At 39.4% G+C, this 19,725-nt stretch overlaps 1 protein-coding gene across 2 annotated transcripts in view; it reads right to left on the bottom strand.

Moving 5' to 3' along the window:
- ATP9B (ATPase phospholipid transporting 9B (putative)) overlaps nucleotides 1-19,725 on the bottom strand; it is a 283,165-nt gene that overhangs the window by 144,637 nt on the left and 118,803 nt on the right. For both annotated transcript variants that reach the window (XM_074944742.1, XM_074944743.1), the window contains exon 8: nucleotides 1,248-1,342. In XM_074944742.1, coding sequence (XP_074800843.1) covers nucleotides 1,248-1,342 — 95 coding nt within the window. The remainder of the gene's footprint in view (nucleotides 1-1,247; nucleotides 1,343-19,725) is intronic.

The raw sequence follows: 19,725 nt of genomic DNA, 5'->3' as shown, positions 1-19,725 counted from the left end.
TCTCCCTGTCCTCTTCTGCTCCTGTCCCTGACACAAGCTCCTAGCTCCTATCCTGCTGCTCACATCTCTTTTCCCAATCTTCACTCCCACATCTACCCCATTCCCTCTACATTCAAGTCCAGTGGTTTCCTCCTCTTCCTCCTCCTTGTCTGAGCGCCAGCAAGGGGAGCACTGAGAGCACAGGAAAGACAATCCCAAAGCTATTAGCTTCAGTGCCACAGCAGTCACAAGCAGTTGGGAGGAGGCATTGCAGAAAAAGTCCTGCTGAACTCCTGCAGCCCTAAGATGAAGCATGCTCATTTGGTCTGTGGAGATGGCATGTACACAGTCCATTTGGCACACAGGAGTTGTGAGGGGATGGACAAGCCCAGTGCTGATGAAATCTTCAGAAAAGTCAGTTGTCAAATTCCAGGAAGTATCTACTGAGCATGTGCTCAGACAAACTTTTCAGAGACTTATTCAGAGAGTTTTCACAGGGATACCAAAAACAACATCCATTATGCCAGGGCGACAACCCTCATTCCCAGTCAAATTTCAAGTACCCTGTATCCAAAGTACAGAGGCTCTAGAGTTTCTCAACAAAACCGCTCTAAGAATATTTTTAATATAAGCAAAACAATACATTTTTCCTAATGCTTTTCATGGAAACAGCTGAGCCAATTTAGCTGAAACTTTTCTAAGGCAGACACCTGGCATGAAAAATTTAAATTCAAACATTTTACTTTTGACAAAGTTATAAGCAACTGAAGAACACGTTCTTGTAAAGGAAAATGTGGGACATCCTTAACTATAGGCATCATTACCTGTACTGCCTATAAAGACACACACATGCACACAAAATTGGCAGGCAGTCACTGCAAATCTCTATCCTTGTGTAATCCTGTACGCCTCACCCACAAGGACCCTAAAGCCTCTGTGCCAGGAAGCATTCACCTTACGAGAATGGACTGCTATGTCCCAAATCCCCAAGCCTACATTCAATGGAAGACACAAACCCAACTGTATCCCTCTCTTGCTCCTTTAAATGGAAAAATTAAATATTTGCATAATCCAGTCTTTCCCATAGAATTAAAAACAGACGCATTACTTATTATTTATAGCAAAGACCAATATCACATTTATGGATTAAATTTCTTTTTAAGTAGAAACATTTATATACAAACTAACTGTAATAAAGCTTTCTACTGTATAGCAGGTATAAATAGGTTCACTGAAGAGATAGTGAAATAAATAGCTGTAATGCTTACCCCCAAAGCTGGTAACCTCTGTGTGCAGCTGACAGCAACTTTAAGCTTCCAGTCTGTTTCACCATCTAGCTGATCAGTTCGAATAAAACACGAACCTTACAATTACAAAAAGAAACCATACATCACACTACAGCCAGCTTTTTTTTTCCCCCCAGGTTTTATAAAATTTCCAGTTTGTTACCTCAAACTGAAATTGTTTCTTTATCCTCTTTCTATACATTTTTATGTAATTATTCGTACATATTAAGGGCCTGATCCAAAGACCCAATTGTTTTAAAGCAAGGCCTAAGTGTTTTGTTTTGGTTAAATGCTTTCTGTAAGGGATACTACAGATGTCACACAGTATTTCAATACAATCTTCATAACAATTAAAAAAAAAAATCAAGATAGGCATGCATGTAAGTAACAGGAACAGATTCTACTTTAAGTATTTTATACCATCTAAATTGAGATCAGTAAATGAAATATTTATTGGGTAAAATGCATCTCAGGTGTAACTCCATTGACTTGTTTATATTATGCTGGGATGAGCATTTTTGAATAAATGATTCATACAGCCATTTGTGTAATTGAGATATTATAGCTATTATAAAATTCAGAGATGTTTAAGATACATCTAGTATACACTTCTTTACTGACCCAGACTGAAACCTATCAAGATGCCATATTTGTTAAGTGTGCACAGACGCTTGGTTCATTATCAGACTCCAGTGCACCCATATAAATTATATTTAAAGGACATCAACTCCAAAATGGATTTTAAAACATTTGTGGATGTCATAGATCCAAAACTAGATAACCTTTCAGCACATGTGACTAACCTATAATTAAGATACGGTGGAAGCTCAAACCACGCAGATTGACATGAACATAAAAGTAACTGAAGAGAATTAGTGACATTACAAACAAGTTACATGTTTTACAAAAAGCAGACTAGTATAAAGTGTTAGAAACTCAATGCTGGGGGAAAATAATGATATAATAACTAGATTGGTGGATATGGCCAATACAGGGAATAGTCATATTACTAAACTAATAGATTCCAAAAAAAGTTACAGTTGAATATTGTGGATATATCTCTCTCTCTCTATAAATAAATAAATAAATAAATAAATAAATAAAAGAACCAGGCAGAGGAAAAGACGGGCTAGTGAAGGAGAAACAGAGCTCAAGAACAGGTTTGCAGAGTTGGAAAATCAAGAAGGTGCTCAGCAGGTAGTCGCTGAAGGTGGAAGGGCAAGGAAGAAGAGAAGAGCGGCTAGTCCTATAGGAAAAGCGGAAAAGTCAATGGAGACTACACCAAATATGAGCCCCAGGAGGATACAGGATGGGTTGAAGAGGATTACAAGGGAGAATAGGAATGGAAAGAACTTGCAGCCAGAGGGAACGGGATAGACTGGAGAATGGCACCGTTACCAGGAAAAGGCAGGTCTATGTAATTGGGGACTCTTTACTGAGAAGAACAGACAGGCCTGTAACCAGAGCTGATCTAGAGAATAGAAGGGTGTGCTGTCTTCCAGGTGCTAAGATACGGGATGTAGACCTGAGGTTGAAAAGGATCCTAAAGGGAGCAGGAAAGAATCCCCTAATTATCCTTCATGTGGGAACAAATGATATGGCTAGATTCTCACTGGAAAGTATTAAGGGAGACTATGATAGGCTGGGGAAGACGCTTAAGGAAATCAAGGCTCAGGTGATCTTTAGTGGGATTCTGCCTGTTCCTAGAGAAGGGCAACAAAGGTGTGACAAGATTATGACTATCAACAGATGGCTTAGGCAGTGGTGCTATAAGGAGGGCTTTGGGATGTATGGCCACTGGGAGGCATTCATGGACATAGGACTGTTCTCTCGGGATGGACTTCATCTGAGTAGGGAAGGAAATAGACTTCTAGGATGGAGGCTGGCACAACTGATTAAGAGAGCTTTAAACTAGGAATTTGGTGGAGATGGTTGGGAGATGTCCAGGTAATCTCCACGCCGGATTTTAGCATTGAGAGGGAAGAAAAGTAAGAAAGGATACAGCCATGGGTAGGAGAATGTATATACGGAGGAAGGGCAGTGCAGATACCAGTCTAATAGGTTATACTGGCTGTAGAATGACCACGCCTAATAGGGTACCGAATGTGAGCGAGGCCAAACAGCAAAAATTAAGATGTTTGTACACTAATGCGAGGAGCCTAGATAACAAAATGGAGGAACTAGAGCTACTGGTGCAGGAAGTGAAACCAGATGTTATAGGGATAACAGGTGGCGGAATAGTAGTCATGACTGGACTACAGCTATTGAAGGGTATGTGCTGTTTAGGAAAGACAGAAATAAAGGTAAAGGTGGTGGAGTAGCATTGTATATATCAATGATGAGGTAGAATGTAAAGAAATAAGAAGCGATGGAATGGATAAGACAGAGTACGTCTGGGCAAAAATTACACTGGGAAAGAAAACTACTAGAGCCTTCCCTGGGATAGTGCTTGGGGTGTGCTATAGACCGCCGGGATCTAATTTGGATATGGATAGCACACTCTTTAATGTTTTTAATGAAGTAAATACTAATGGAAACTGTGTGATCATGGGAGACTAACTTCCCAGATATAGACTGTAGGATGAGTGCTAGTAATAATAATAGGGCTCAGATTTTCCTAGATGCGACAGCTGATGGATTCCTTCATCAAGTAGTTACTGAACCGACAAGAGGGGATGCCATTTTAGATTTGGTTTTGGTGAGTAGTGAGGACCTCATAGAAGAAGTGGTTGTAGGGGACAATCTTGGTTCAAGTGATCATGAGCTAATTCAGTTCAAACTGAATGGAAGGATTAACAAAAATAAATCTGCAACTAGGGTTTTTGATTTCAAAAGGGCTGACTTTCAAAAATTAAGGAAATTAGTTAGGGGTAGTGGATTGGACTGAAGAATTTATGGATCTAAAGGCAGAGGAGGCCTGGAATTACTTCAAGTCAAAGCTGCAGAAGCTATCGGAAGCCTGCATCCCAAGAAAGGGGAAACAATTCATAGGCAGGAGTTGTAGACCAAGCTGGATGACCAATCGTCTCAGAGAGGTGATTAAGAAAAAGCAGAAAGCATACAGGGAGTGGAAGATGGGAGGGATCAGCAAGAAAAGCTACCTTATTGAGGTCAGAACATATAGGGATAAAGTGAGAAAGGCTAAAAGTCAAGTAGAGTTGGACCTTGCAAAGGGAATTAAAACCAATAGTAAAAGGTTCTATAGCCATATAAACAAGAAGAAAACAAATAAAGAAGTGGGACCGCTAAACACTGAGGATGGAATGGAGGTCAAAGATAATCTAGGTATGGCCCAATATCTAAACAAATACTTTGCCTCAGTGTTTAATAAGGCTAAAGAGGATCTTAGGGATAATGGTAGCATGACAAATGGGAATGAGGATATGGAGGTAGATATTACCATATCTGAGGTAGAAGCGAAACTCAAACAGCTTAATGGGACTAAATCGGGGGGCCCAGATAATCTTCATTCAAGAATATTAAAGGAATTGGCACATGAAATTGCAAGCCCATTAGCAAGAATTTTTAATGAATCTGTAAACTCAGGGGTTGTACTGTATGACTGGAGAATTGCTAACATAGTTCCTATTTTTAAGAAAGGGAAAAAAAGTGATCCGGGTAACTACAGGCCTGTTAGTTTGACATCTGTAGTATGCAAGGTCTCGGAAAAATTTTTGAAAGAGAAAGTAGTTAAGGACATTGAGGTCAATGGTAAATGGGACAAAATACAACATGGTTTTACAAAAGGTAGATCTTGCCAAACTAACCTGATCTCCTTCTTTGAGAAAGTAACAGATTTTTTAGACAAAGGAAACACAGTGGATCTAATTTACCTAGATTTCAGTAAGGCGCTTGATACCGTGCCACATGGGGAATTATTAGATAAATTGGAAAAGATGGGGATCAATATGAAAATTGAAAGGTGGATAAGGAATTGGTTAACAGGGAGACTACAGCGGGCCCTACTGAAAGGTGAACTGTCAGGCTGGAGAGAGGTTACCAGTGGAATTCCTCAGGGATCAGTTTTGGGACCAATCTTATTTAATCTTTTTATTACTGACCTCGGCACAAAAAGTGAGAGTGTGCTAATTAAGTTTGTGGATGATACAAAGCTGGGAGGTACTGCCAATTTAGAGAGAGACAGGGAAATCATACAGGAAGATTTGGATGACCTTGTAAACTGGAGTAATAGTAATAGGATGAAATTTAATAGTGAGAAGTGTAAGGTTATGCATTTAGGGATTAATAACAAGAATTTTAGTTATAAGCTGGGAACGCATCAATTAGAAGTAACGGAGGAGGAGAAGGACCTTGGAGTATTGGTTGATCATAGGATGACTATGAGCCACCAATGTGATATGGCCGTGAAAAGAGCTAATGCGGTCTTGGGATGAATCAGGCGAGATATTTCCAGTAGAGATAAGGAGGTTTTAGTACCGTTATACAAGACACTGGTGAGACCTCACCTGGAATACTGTGTGCAGTTCTGGTCTCTCATGTTTAAGAAGGATGAATTCAAACTGGAACAGGTACAGAGAAGGGCTACTAGGATGATCTGAGGAATGGAAAACCTGCCTTATGAAAGGAGACTCAAGGAGCTTGGCTTGTTTAGCCTAACTAAACGAAGGTTGAGAGAGATATGATTGCTCTCTATAAATATATCAGAGGGATAAATACCGGAGAGGGAGAGGAATTATTTAAGCTCAGTACCAATGTGGACACAAGAACAAATGGATATAAACTGGCCATTGGGAAGTTTAGACTTGAAATTAGACAAAGGTTTCTAACCATCAGAGGAGTGAAGTTTTGGAATAGCCTTCCAAGGGAAGTAGTGGGGGCAAAAGACATATCTGGCTTTAAGATTAAACTCGATAAGTTTATGGAAGAGATGGTAAGATTGGATAACATGATTTTGGTAATTAATTGATCTTTAAATATTCACGGTAAATAGGCCCAGTGGCCTGTGATGGGATGTTAGATGGGGTGGGATTTGAGTTACTACAGAAAATTCTTTCCTGGCTGGTGAATCTTGCCCATATGCTCAGGGTTTAGCTAATCGCCATATTTGGGGTCGGGAAGGAATTTTCCGCCAGGGCAGATTGGAAGAGGCCCTGGAGGTTTTTCGCCTTCCTCTGTAGCATGGGGCATGGGTCACTTGCAGGAGGATTCTCTGCTCCTTGAAGTCTTTAAACCACGATTTGAGGACTTCAATAGCTCAGACATAGGTGAGAGGTTTTTCGCAGGAGTGGGTGGGTGAGATTCTGTGGCCTGCGTTGTGCAGGAGGTCGGACTAGATGATCATAATGGTCCCTTCTGACCTTGGTATCTATGAATTATCTCTATATATTATATATATTCTGCAAGCTATTTAAATTTATTTAAAAATATAAATATAAATTTAAATAGCTTGCAGAATATAAATCCAGAACTTGGCTAGGAATTATACTTGCAAAAATGCTGAAAGTTTTAAATTTTCAGACATTAGGAACCATAACAATTTTTATTTATTTATTTAAGAGTAGTGAGGGAAAGAGTTTTCCTTTACTAAGTTATACCCCTTATTATGTTTCTTCCAATTTTTAGTGTTCAAAACAATCCAAGAGATGAATTTATACATAAATATTTCCTAGACAAAGTGAGTGGATACATGTTATTGGTGATCCTAACAGATATCAAATAATTAATATTTTGTAGAAAGAGTAATATCCTACTGGTAAATTCTACCCATATACAAATACATAATAATTTTAAAGATCAGCATTCAAACCAGAATTTTAACAAAAATGCCTTTAATAGCACATGAATATGCAATGTTCCTTCTAAAGAGAAACTATCCTACATATTTTATTTTATTTAGTAATTAAAAGGTATATAAAATGAAATGCATTCTTCTCTGTTAGTCATTCACCACAGAAATTAAATAAAATCATAATAATTGAAGTAAATATGACAATATTTTAAAGTCATGCCATTGGAGTAACTATGGATCCATTCTCATATTTAAGTTTTGTAAATAATAACTGATATTTGCAGTGATTTTTAAAATATACTATGTTATTTATTACATCATGACATGTTGCCAGTTAGACCTCACAGATTAGAAGCAAGTATTTCTATACTAGCCTAACACAATGACACTCACTAGTGTTTCATTATAGACTATACTAATACTTGTATTGTCCTCTCACACACAGCATGCAATGATGTTACTGTCTCTTGACTCCATTAACATTATTGCATGCTGTGTGTGAGAGGAAAATACAAGTATTACTATAGTACTAATTACTACTAATATATGTGTGTGTGTAAAAATAACAGAGAGAGAGCATGCACATATATACAATTCTGTGAATTAACCTGCATACAATATTAATACATACACTTCATAATGTTCTTAGCCCTAGGCTTGCAATCAATTATGTTAAAACTTTGCTAACAAAGTAGTTTCACCACTAGAAGAGAGTTAGCAGTTATTTCTTTCAACCTATGCTCATTGGCAAAGGAGTTTCCCTTGACTAGTTTGAGTCCTTTTACAGAGAGGATAAAGCAGTGAGCTAAATGCAGCGCATCTAATAGCCAACGTACCAGAAGGAGTGTCTCTGAGGGAAGACAAAATTTTAAAAGGTTTTGTATTACAGAAAGCAGGTTGACAAAGTGCCAGAAAGTGTATTTTGTTTGGGTGCTCAAATCCAGATGAATTTGGTGTCAAAATCGAAGTATGTTGACCCTGATGTAGGTAAAGTCTAGCAGAACCCAATGTTTTATTCATGAATGCCTGTAAATTTAGCAGCTCAATGAATTAACGGTCTGAAAGGACATAGTTGAGAGAGAAGGCACCTGAAATTATATCTGAACTGAAGATGGCATTTCCATACAATCTTCTTTCCAAGAATTTTATCTGTGTCTCTTTGCTCAATAATATTCAGCACATATTAAGTAAATCAGTCTTTAAAACCTCAATGTAAATAGCTTCCAAAATGCTTCATTTACTTCACTATGACATAAAAATCTCTTTCATAGTTCAGAACTTCAAAACACAAAACTACAAAAAAAGGAATGCCCTGAATGTATTGAATCTCTGGACAACACACTGATGTATTTACTTTTCATAAAATAAGAAAATATTGCAATGTACCTTTTGAAGTGTCCACTGATATATAAGGAAGTATAATTAAGGTGAGATACCTAACAGTACCTAAGAACTCCACAGTCCCAATGTACATTTCAATCTATGGCATAGATCAACAGTCTACTGTCCATCATACTTTTTCCTATACAAGACATTTCATGGCTATTTTTACCCTTCCTGTCAATGGCTGCTCTCATCCATCAATTTCATTTAGAATTATACTATAGATCAATGCAGTTCAAGACCAGTGTGGCTCTTGTGAATGGCTGAATGCACATATATTCATTTAATAGAGCTCACACTATGACATGTATTGGCCAGCTGCATTTCCTCTCCACTTCAGCAGTTAATTTCATCAATAACTTATCTCATAGTCCGTTTCCCTTTTATCCAGAAAGGAGACTGCTTTGTGCCAAGTCAGCTCTCAGTAGTGATCACTACAGCAAAACTGAAACAATAAAACCTTTCCCCCCCATTTTGAAATAGTTCTTTATCAGTATTGATAAAATAACTAACTGTACTCTGAGATACTGATTTTAAACTTTGTATAACTAAGGTGTAAGTATATGAGATTACTTCTAATTATGTAACTAATGTCTAACGAAAAACAGTGAGACAACTTTTTACATGCTACAGTGTGTACCTGTAAAGACCATAGGTACTACATAAAGCCCAAATTATAATATATACAATTGTCTGAGACATTAATAGATATAACTTTAAAAGAGTAAATATCACTGAAAAATACCTATTGTACTGTATCAAATTGAAAAATGGCATAAGTTAGTTCACATTATAAAAGAAAACAGTACATTAGATCGTAAACTTTACTATCTTTTGTTCCAAACTTTCTGTACAGGAACATGCTTTACATCTGCATTAATCAAACTTCAAAACCCCACTTCTGTAGCCCCACTGTGTTCTACCAAAAAGAGCACAACTACAAAAATCTAAGAGTGGTAGATTTCTCTGATCTGTGTGTGGAGAGAGAGAGAGAGAGAGAGAGAGCGCGCACGCTGTGGGACCTGCTAAGGTGTTATTTTTCATGTAGGCAGAGGGTGAGGAAGGTGAGATTTTTTTTCTTAAGTCCTTAAAATATAGTTTAAAAATTACACAAATAGTAGAAGTCCAGACAATATTTAAGTACACATCCAATATATGGTATCACCGGTGAAAAAGTGGCCAATTAGAGAAAAGTGAAATCCCATATTGAATGTGGGAAACTTAATAAAAAGGGATCAGAAACACCTGCCATAAAGCTAAATCATGTATTTTAATTTAAAGGAGAATGAAGATGACACAACAGATACACTGGAGTGAACGTAGATATTCATTATTTGTAGATACAAAACCATAATTCTTACCCACTAAAGAACATTTAGTAGTAGTTTTCAAAAGTTGGATACAGTGAATTTGGCCCATAAACATTCACATATAGTATCCATGTTTGTAGCGAAGATGGTGAATTTTTTAAAATGATACTGCATTAGGGTCTGAGGATCAGACTATATACAAAAATTGAATTGATTTAAATAAAATATTTTTAAATCAATTTAGTCAAACTGGTGCAAACCCATGTGGGCACTATTAAATGAATTTACAACTGGCTCCATTTAGCTTACTCAAGTGAAGTCATATGTAAATCAATTTAAGTATGCCCACACAGGGGGTTGGTTTCATCAATATAACTATATCAATTTTAAAAATAATTTTACCTGAAGTAGTCTAGACATTGTGTTTGTACAAGTCCCACGAGTGCAAAACAAACTGTATTTTTAAATTGGTATTGGGTTCTTTTACAAAGATTACCCTAACAATAATTTCAATTTTTACTCCTGCCAGTAGGGCAGGAAGAGAGAAATTAGCTATTACTTTTTTGTTATGGAAAGCACTCAGATAGCACAATGATGGGCAACATTATAAGAACCCCATTAACTACATATTCTTAAGATTAAATTTGGCAATGTCTGTTTCAATCAGGTTTCCTTTGCTCTTGTTGGTTTGTAATTTGAATATGTGACAGCAAAAAGGCATGAATATTATTAAATAAAGAAAATATTACTTATTTCAGTCCAGAAGAAAAGTGATTGAACATAATTCAGGGGTGGTTGGGCATTGTTTGATACCCAATATATTATATTCTTAACATTCCAAGTCCACCTAAAACATATTGTTACCATGGTATTCTTAATACGACAGGTTACATCAAAATGTTAATGAAAAGACTGCAAAAGCTCGTATTGCATCTTACTGCAGACTGCAATCTGGTATATTGTGTTGGCTTTAACACAAGAATGCAGTTCATAGTGTCAATTTCAGGTAAGCAGCATTAGTGGTTTACCAAGAATTGCACACAATAGGAATAGTTGATGGATTTTATTCTTTAATATTAACCGTACAGAGTATTATGAAATTCAAGCATAAAAATTAACACTGACATAATATCTTGCAAACTGAATGAAGGAATAGAAACTCCAAGTTAAGTCTACCACACTATTTTCTAAGGTATTACAACATTTATCATAAATGTTTATCACTGACCCACGCCGAGACTTTTAGATAGCGTACAGTAAGTACCACAAAGTTATTAAAGACTGAATGTCAAACGCAACTTGGATTTTCCTTTCCCGGGTAATATCTCTTAATGTTGCTTTAACAGAGTAGAATTTTTAAAATTTTAGCTTGTGTTACTACATAGGATATTAATTTGTATATTATCAATTAAACTAAACAGATGCCTGCAGGACTACAATCAACTTAATTGATCTCAAAGCAAATGATATATATAAGGACCCATTAAAGCTTATTACAAACTACTGATGTAAACAGATTTCTAGAATTTAATGTAAATGGCCTTAACTAAATAGTGCTAAACCATTTTAAAGCAAATATTAATGAAATATGAACATTCTTTCAAAGACTGTAATAACAATTTCACAGACTGATTAATCCAATAGAAAACTGAAGTTAATTAATTTACAAGTGTGCAATGATATTAAAGATTTTCCATAGGTGTTTACAATGTTGACAGAAAAATACGGACCACAAAGTAACATTCACTTAAAATGATTTCACCCACAATATATACTGTATTAATTCTAAAACTATTTAATCATAAAGCTAATCTGTGACAAGCTGTTATTTTATTGCTTTTGATTATTTGTTTTTATTCAAATGTAGTATTTCCTAATGAGAAAATATTTATTAGAAAACATTTGTCTATGAGAAATTTCTGTGTAATCCCAAACTATTATTGCACCAGACACCTTTCTTCCCGATTACTACATCTTACCTTCAAAAAGAGCAAAACCTGCATTCCTTTCTCCAGCAGAACCCCTATTGATACTTTATACATAATTTGGCCCTTATTTTCTCTACAGGCTCTGGACATCTACAATCTCTTCAGATATTACAGTAATGTAGTTAAATCTCCACTATCAGTAGGCACTTGAATAAACGATATTTGTGCATACACCCTTCAGCAAACTGATAATAGTTCTTCATACAGGCTTTGAAAACAAGCTATTACTTTGTGATGCTTCATTTTCTAAATGTATTCTAGCTTACAGGGATTTTTTAATTGCATATTTTTGAAGAGAAAAATTGTTATACTTGAATTACATTATTTATTCCTATTTTATCTTTTCATTTGCCAATGTTGTTGATGTTTCTGTTTAATGGTAAACAGTAAGATGGACTTGTTTGTTCTTAAAACAATTGCATTACAAATTACTTAGTAAGCAAGCTGCTTAACAGTGAAAATTTACCTAGAAGGAGAAACAAAAAAAAATAACCAATACCGACTGATGGCAATCCATATTCTGCCACAGAACAGTTGTTTAAAATATGTAATTATATTGGGTCACCAGATTCATGTAGGGGAGAAAAGGGAAATAAATATAGAAAATACACTGATCTGAATGAAATCAGTACACATTTCTTAACATTTGCAAATACTGAAGAAAAACATTTCTAACTTAATAGACATGAATTAACACTGACCTCCATAACACTAATTTAAGACGGCAATTTTACCACTAGTGTGCAATTTTTTCCCTACACTAGGTACTGTTTATAGAATGAGCATTGGCAAAGATTCTCTGAAAATATTTTTGGATTGATGCAGAGAAATCTAATTCTCCTCTTCTTCTTTTCCTGCTACTCCAGAAATCCCTCCACCCTCCACCCCCTAACCCTATTATTCCCTCAGAGACCTCTTTCACCTAAAGGTCCCTTTGGCTATAGAGGTCTCAAAATAACTCCCTTTGGAGCCTGTCAGTTCTATAAAAGTATCACTAACACATCACTCCATCCATCCATCCAGGTTCTAAAAGTAGAGCCTCCTACATCTTGATGGTCCAGGGAACAAGCCTGTTCAATAATCCAGGACTGGGTATTTTAATCTACATCTCTTGAAATGCATGTATTACTTCATGGAAAGTCCCTGCATCCTGCAAATGCTATCTAAGGGGTAAGGGTTACACGGTTAAGGGGGTAGGGGAGGAGAAAAGGAGATGTACACTTGGGGTGCAGCCAACACAACCCACCTTCAATCCTATACTCATAATGTGACCCTCCTTCCCTTAATTCCCATTTCTGATCTCTCCCCTAGACCTGGACCAGCAGGAAGTGGGTCCCATCAGGAGCAGAGGCAGATGACACAGATGGTGGTAGGGTCCAGGGGAAAACCAGGCAAGAAAGAGTGAATGGGGCCATGTTTACTTGGCTCCAGCAGTACATCTGAAAGAGAATCCTAAAGATCTCGCCTATACTGATGTAGATAGAGTTACAATTCTGGCTAATGGGGAGAAGGCAACAGATTGTACTGAAAGGTGAACAACTGGACTGGAGAGAGGTTATCACTGTAGTTTCTCAAGGATTGGTCTTTGGACCAATCTTATTTGATATTTTTATTAATGGCCTTGATACAAAAAATATGGGTCTGCTAATGAAATCTGCAGATGATACAAAGTTGTGAGGCATTGTCAATATAGAGGAGAATAGGAATATTATACAGGAAGATCTGGATGACCTTGAACAGTGGACTGACAGAAATACAACAGATTTCAACAGTACATAGTACAAATTCATGCACTAAGAGTGTCTGCTACAAGCTAGAGGCTCATCAGTTATAAGTGACAGACTGGGAGAGAGACCTGGGGTTGGTCGATCACAAGATGACTATGAACCACCAATATGATGTGACAGTGAACAAGACACCTCTGATCCTACGATGTACCAGGCAAGGGATTTCCAATAGTGATATAGAACTATTTGTGTCACTGTACAAGGCACTGGTAAGACCTCATTTGGAATATTGTGTATAATTCTGGTCAACCATGTTCAAGGAAGGTTAATTCAAACTGGAAGAGGTGCTGAGAAGAGCTACTAAGATGACCAGGGGAAGGAAGGACCTATCTTATGAGAGGAGATTGAAAGAGCTTGGCTTGTTTAGTCTAGCAAAACAAAGGCTATAAATACATCAGGGGAATATATAGCAGGAATGGTGAAGAGCTATTTAAGATAAAGGACAAGGTTGGCACCACAACAAATTGGTATAAACTGACCATGAACAAATTCAGTCTGGAAATTAGAAAGTTTCTAACCATCATAGAGCTGAGGTTCTGGAACAACCTCCCAATAGGAGTTGTGGAGGCAAACAACTTAATTAATTTTGTGAGAGAGATGGAGCAATTTGAGTGTGTTTGTATGACAGGGTTGCTTATGATGGTAGAGGGCAGGGCACCATAAACATGGGGATTGCTTCTGGTTTATGTTTTATGTTCCTACAAACTCATGCTTCAGGATTTCAGCTAGCCACTGGTGGGTGGTCAAGGAGAGATTTCCCCCCTCAAAGTATTCTGACTGGGTTTTTTTCTTCTTTTTTTGAAGTCACCTTCCTTTGAAGCATGAGGAACGACCACGGCCGGAGATGGGAAATTGGACAGGGTGGGCGAGAGCTCTGCATTGGCACAAAGCATTCTCTCTCTCAGATGCTTGGCTCGCTAGTTCTTACTCATATCCTCAGAGTCTAACTGATCACTGTATGTGGGGTTGGGAAGGAATTTCCCCCATGTCAGATTGGTGGTGAGCTTGGAGTTTTTTGGCCTTCCTCTGCAGTATATGGTTGCAGGTCACTTGCCAAGATTATCTGTGTATATCTCACTGGCTGTAATACTTTGGTCTAATTTCAGTTGTTGGGTATAGTGTGCAGACATTGGATGGTGTTGGTGGCTTGTGATACACAAGAGGTCAGACTAGATTTAATAGTCCCTTCTGCTGTTAAACTCTATGACTCTAATGGTGTTATATCACTGTAAAAAACAGTCTGACATCAGAATCAGGCCCTGAGTCTCCATTTATTTCCATTCTTCCCCCCTTGTTCTAGCAGTATGCCTAGAATGTTCACTCTCTAATGTCATTTTTAAAATATTGATCAGTTTGTGAAGTGCAATACAAATAGACATAGCATAATCATTCCCATACTTAGATTCAATAATAATCCACACACAACACATAAACCAAATTCCATCCAGTGGAATTTAAACTCCTCTACCTTGGGTGACCAACAAGTTTGAAACCCAGGACATTTAGATCTTCAACACAAACCAATGCCACCTGAGCTAAAGTAACGGGTAGCAATTGTAGGCTGATCTCCTCTACATGGAGTAGTCACTAGAGAGGATGCAACACATTTTACACATTTGTTAGACAGCAGAGGATACTGGCTGGGGGGAGGATTAAGCACATTTATTCTGAATGGCAACATGGCTAAATGGATGAAGCTTGGGTCTGTCATATTGGAGAACTATAGCCTATTCTAGTCCCTATTAAAACCTCTTCATGCAACTTCACTGGCGTACGGGGACTATACAATGGACAGAACAGGCCCTGGGGGAACTCTCACAGTTAAGTGGCATTGGAGGACTGGCATACATCACCCTTCACTGCTAGCCCTTGCAATTCGTGGTGTTTGGGTGTGGCCATGATAAAAGGGACTTTTCCAGGGGCAGGAGGAGGAATGGCCACAGCACAAAGTACTCCGGAAATTCTGGACTGTGAAGAAGAAGCCTGTTGGAGCAGAATCTAAGTTAGAGCAGATTCTGGGGTTTTGAAAGATATACTCTAAGGGTATTTCTACACTACAAAATTAGGTCAATATTACAGAAGTTAATTTTATACAGTCGATTGCGTATGTCCACACTAAGCACAATAAGTCAGCGGAGTGCATCCACATTACCGGGGCTAGCATCGACTTAAAGAGCGGTACACTGTGGGTAGCTATCCCACAGTTCCCGCAGTCTCTGCTGCCCATTGGAATTCTGGGTTAAGCTCCCAATGCCTGATGAGGCAAAAACATTGTCGCGGTTGGTTTTGGGTACATGTCGTCAGTCGCCCCTCCCTCCATGAAAGCAACGGCAGACAATCATTTTGAGTCTTTTTTCCGCGCAGACGCCATACCACAGCAAGCGTGCAGCCTGCTCAGCTCATCGATACCACCACTGTTGTGTCCTTGGTGCTGCTGGCAGGAGACGGTGCAGTAGGTCTGCTAACTATCATCATCCACCGCTTCCGCTGAAACTCTGCTCTCCTGCAGCTCAGGGGATCCGTTCTGGTCCTCCTGGGTGCTGCTAACTTTCGTCCTCCACTGCTTCCGCTGCAACTCTGCTCTCATGAATCCACCTCCCAGGTCCTCTCGTCGGTCTCTATAAATATCTATTCTTGTGGCATCCGTCTTTAGCCACCGCTTCCGCTGCAACTCTGCTCTCCTGCAGACGCCATACCACGGCAAGCATGGAGCCTGCTCAGATCACCGCGGCAGTTATGAGCATTGTAAACACCTTGCGCATTATCCTGCAGTATGTGCAGAACCAGAACCTGCAAAAGCAGGCAAGGAGGCGACGGCAGTGCGGTGACGAGAGTGATGACGACATGGACACAGACTTCTCTCAAAGCACAGGTCCCGGCAATTTGGACATCCTGGTGGCAATGGGGCAGGCTCTAGCCGTGGACAGCCGATTCTGGGCCTGGGAAACAAGCACAGACTGGTGGGACTGCATAGTGTTACAGGTCTAGGATGGTTCCCAGTGGCTGCAAAACTTTCGCATGCGTAAGGGCACTTTCATGGAACTTTGTGACTTGCTTTCCCCTGCCCTGAAGCGCAAGAATATCAAGATGAGAGCAGCCCTCACAGTTCACGAGTGAGTGGCGATAGCCCTCTGAAAGCTTGCAACGCCAGATAGCTACCGGTCAGCAGGGAATCAATTTGGAGTGGGCAAATCTACTGTGGGGGCTCCTGTGATCCAAACAGACAATGCATTCACTGAGCTGCTGTTATCAAGGGTAGTGACTCTGGGAAATGTGCAGGTCATAGTGGATGGCTTTGCTGCAATGGGATTCCCTAACTGTGGTGGGGCGATAGAAGGAACCCATATCCCTATCTTGGGACCGGACCACCTTGGCAGCCAGTACATAAACCACGAGGTGTACTTTTCAATGGTGCTGAAAGCACTGGTGGATCACAAGGGACGTTTCACCGACATCAACGTGGGATGGCCAGGAAAGGTACATGATGCTCGCATCTTCAGGAACTCTGGTCTGTTTGAACAGCTGCAGGAAGAGACTTATTTCCTAGACCAGAAAATAACTGTTGGGGATGTTGAAATGCCCCCCACATTCTTGTGCATCTCGGTGAGGAGGCTATGGGACTTGGGGAGGAGGACAGGCGGTTACACAGGGGCTGCAGCGGCGGTCTGTGTTCCTGCTGCCTTTCCTGCAGCTCTACCAGACGCCGGAGCTTATCAGTTTGATCCCCCAGTAGCCTCAGCATTGCATCCTTCCTCCTCTCATTGCACTGCCGCCACCTCTCATCTTGCTCGTCCCTCCTGTCCTCGCGTTCATTTTCTGCTTTCCTGGACTCTGCCATTGTTTGCCTCCACGCATTCTGCTGAGCTCTTTCAGTGCGGGAGGACTGCATGAGCTCAGAGAACATTTCATCACGAGTGCATTTTTTTCGCCTTCTTATCTGCGCTAGCCTCTGGGACAGAGATGATAGGGGGAGTGTTGAAACATATGCAGTTGCGGGAGGAAAAAAAGGGAGAGTAGTATTTAAAAAGACACATTTTAGAGAACAATGGGTAGACTCTTTCATGGTGAACCAAGCTGTTAACATTACATAGCACACGTGCTTTCGGTACAAGGTCGCATTTTGCCTCTTATATTGAGGGCCTGTCGGTTTGGTGTGAGAGATCACAAACGCAGGGCTGGGCAACAGAATTCAACTTGCAGGCCGCCATGGTAAGCCACAGTCTTTTGGCTTCTTCAACCTTCATAACATGTGGGAACGGTTTCAAAAAGCAGTGCCTTCCTTTCCCATACCAAGAACCCATTGGGCTGGCCATTTAAAAGGAGGAGCTGTATTGGCCATGAATGCATTCCAGGTCTTCAGGGCAAATTAATCATTAAACACGCTTGCTTTTAAACCATGTATTATATTTACAAAGGTACAATCACCAGAGGTGCCTTTCTCCAGCTTCATGGTCTGGAAGCCCGCCTTGGGAGGTTTGGGAGGGTATTGCCTCCAGGGTGATAAACAGTTCCTGGCTGTCGGGGAGAATGGCTTCTCCACTTGCCTGCTGTGTGCTATCCTCCTCTTCCTTGTTCCCAAATCCTCATGCTGTTGCGTGAGACTCCCCCCTGGCAGGTGTCCACGGACAGGGGTGGGGTAGAAGTAGGGGCGCTCCCTAGAATTGCACGCAGATCATCACAGAAGTGGCATGTCTGGGGCTCTAAGCCAGAGTGGCCGTTTGCCTCTTTGGCTTTTTTGGTAGGCTTGCCTGAGCTCCTTAATTTTCACGTGGCACTACTGCGGGTCCCTGTTGTAGCCTCTGTCCATCATGCCCTTGGAGATTTTGGCAAATATATTGGCATTTTGTCTTTTGGAACGGAGTTCTGATAGCATGGATTCATCTCCCCATACAGCGATCAGATCCAGTACCTCCCATTCGGTCTATGCTGGAGCTCTTTTGCGATTCTAGGACTGCATGGTCACCTGTGCTGATGAGCTCGCCACACTGGCCAAAAAGGAAATGAAATTCAAAAGTTCCCGGGGCTTTTCCTGTGTACCTGGCTAGTGCATCTGAGTTGAAAGTGCTGTCCAGAGCGGTCACAATGGAGCATGCTGGGATAGCTCCCGGAGGCCAACACCATCAAATTGCGTCCATACCCCAAATTTGACCTGGCGATGTCAATTTCAGCGCTAATCCGCTTGTCAGGGAGGAGTACAGAAATAGATTTTAAGAGCCCTTTAAGTCGACAAAAATGGCTTCGCTGTGTGGACGGGTGCAAGGTTAAATCGATCTAACGCTGCTAAATTCGACCTACACTTGTAGTGTAGACCAGGGCTAAGAATTATTTTGGGGATGTTTATGGCCCAATTATACAGATGGTCAGACTAGATGATCAAAGTGCTTCCTTCGGGCCTCTATGAATCTATGAATTTAAATCTCTCCAATAGACAAAGCCTTAACCCGAACCCACACAATATCCACAGCAAACTCCAATGCTATATATACATACATATATAACCAAACAAAAAGGATGGGATAGAAGAAGTTTATACACAAAACAGAGAGAGTTTTGAAAACTAAGAGCAAGTACCCAAACAAACAGTTCTGACAGAGAATAAACTGAAGTAAAATAATGACTGTATACATCATTTGCATTTTTGTAATGGTTAATATATAACTGATGGTTCAGGGCATTACTAGTCATATTTCTCCTGGAGAATAGAGTTATAAGGGTTCTGCTTGGTCAGTGCTTACAGAATATGAACAAGTAGTAAATAATATTTGCTATCAAACATGATTTAAAAAAATATAGATGCTAACCTGAAAAACTTGTAAGAAAATTTTCATATACTTTAACATTATTGTTAAAGAGTCCTTAATAATTCTGTGTTGATACTATGTAACTTAATGTAAACAAAATGTAACTTAATTGTATATAGTAGCATACAGAATATCACATATTTTATAAGGATATTAAGAATTAAGGCTCAAAAAATATTGCAGAAGTATACATATGCACAGGGCTGAATTCTGCTCTCAGTTACACCTGTGTACCTTAGTAACAGCAGAATTTGGCCAATAGTCTTTTTAAATCCATTATTTAAACTATCTTCAAAATATCCTTAATAACAATTTATTACAATTTAGTTCACTATGTAACAGGAGACAATATTGCACCACTACACATGGCCTATGTTCCTCTGACAACAGCTGAGTCAGAATAAACAAAAATATGTCCACTGCTCTGAAGAATTGTATCCAA

This window comes from Natator depressus, chromosome 2 (genome assembly GCF_965152275.1).
Source record: "Natator depressus isolate rNatDep1 chromosome 2, rNatDep2.hap1, whole genome shotgun sequence".
In the NCBI taxonomy this organism is placed as follows: Eukaryota; Metazoa; Chordata; order Testudines; family Cheloniidae; genus Natator; species Natator depressus.
Note: the sequence above shows the minus strand (reverse complement) of the source record. Positions and strands in the feature narration are given on the sequence as shown.